This window comes from Haliaeetus leucocephalus, unplaced genomic scaffold (assembly GCF_000737465.1).
Source record: "Haliaeetus leucocephalus isolate CR32 unplaced genomic scaffold, Haliaeetus_leucocephalus-4.0 Scaffold0, whole genome shotgun sequence".
In the NCBI taxonomy this organism is placed as follows: domain Eukaryota; kingdom Metazoa; phylum Chordata; class Aves; order Accipitriformes; family Accipitridae; genus Haliaeetus; species Haliaeetus leucocephalus.
The window spans coordinates 7,302,531-7,303,017 of NW_010972436.1; the positions used below are offsets into that span (position 1 = coordinate 7,302,531).

The 487-nt window shown below is 75.6% G+C and overlaps 1 protein-coding gene across 1 annotated transcript in view; it reads right to left on the bottom strand.

Annotated features, from left to right (window-relative positions):
• Positions 1–302, bottom strand: part of C1QL3 (complement component 1, q subcomponent-like 3) — a 6,066-nt gene extending 5,764 nt beyond the window's left edge. Inside the window, 1 exon segment of the mRNA XM_010576328.1 lies at positions 1–302. This exon segment is cut by the window's left edge and continues 9 nt beyond it. Within this exon segment, the coding sequence (XP_010574630.1) occupies positions 1–258 (258 nt within the window). The 5' untranslated portion in view covers positions 259–302.
• Positions 303–487: the final 185 nt, after the last annotated feature.

Sequence of the window (487 nt, forward strand, 5' to 3'; positions counted from 1 at the left end):
CGGGCCGGGCGGCCCCGGCTCTCCCGGCGGGCCGCGGGGCCCCGCTTTGCCCGGCCGGCCGGCCTCCCCCTTGGGCCCCTGGATGAAGGTGGGCAGGGACTGCATGAGGCCGCGGTCGGGCGTGGCCGCCGTGCTGGGCGCCTTGGTGCCGCCGTAGGGGTCGCAGACCATGCGGCAGGTGCCCAGCATCTCGTAGTGCGCCGAGGTGCCGGCCGAGCTGACCAGCACCGGGATGAGGATGACCAGCAGCAGCACCATCACCACCCCCAGCGCGCCGGCCGCGATCAGCCGCCGCCTGCTGCCCACCAGCCGGCTCAGCGCAGGGCGATCCTCTTGCCTGCTTTTGGACAAAATCTTGATGGTTGGCGGGGGACCTCCTCAGAGCCGAAAAACCGCCGAGCCCGCGCGAGCTCGGCTCCCCGGGGGCTTCGCCGCCCTCCCGCTGCCGCCGCCGGCGGCGGGGGCTCCCGCGGGTCGCGGCGGTCCA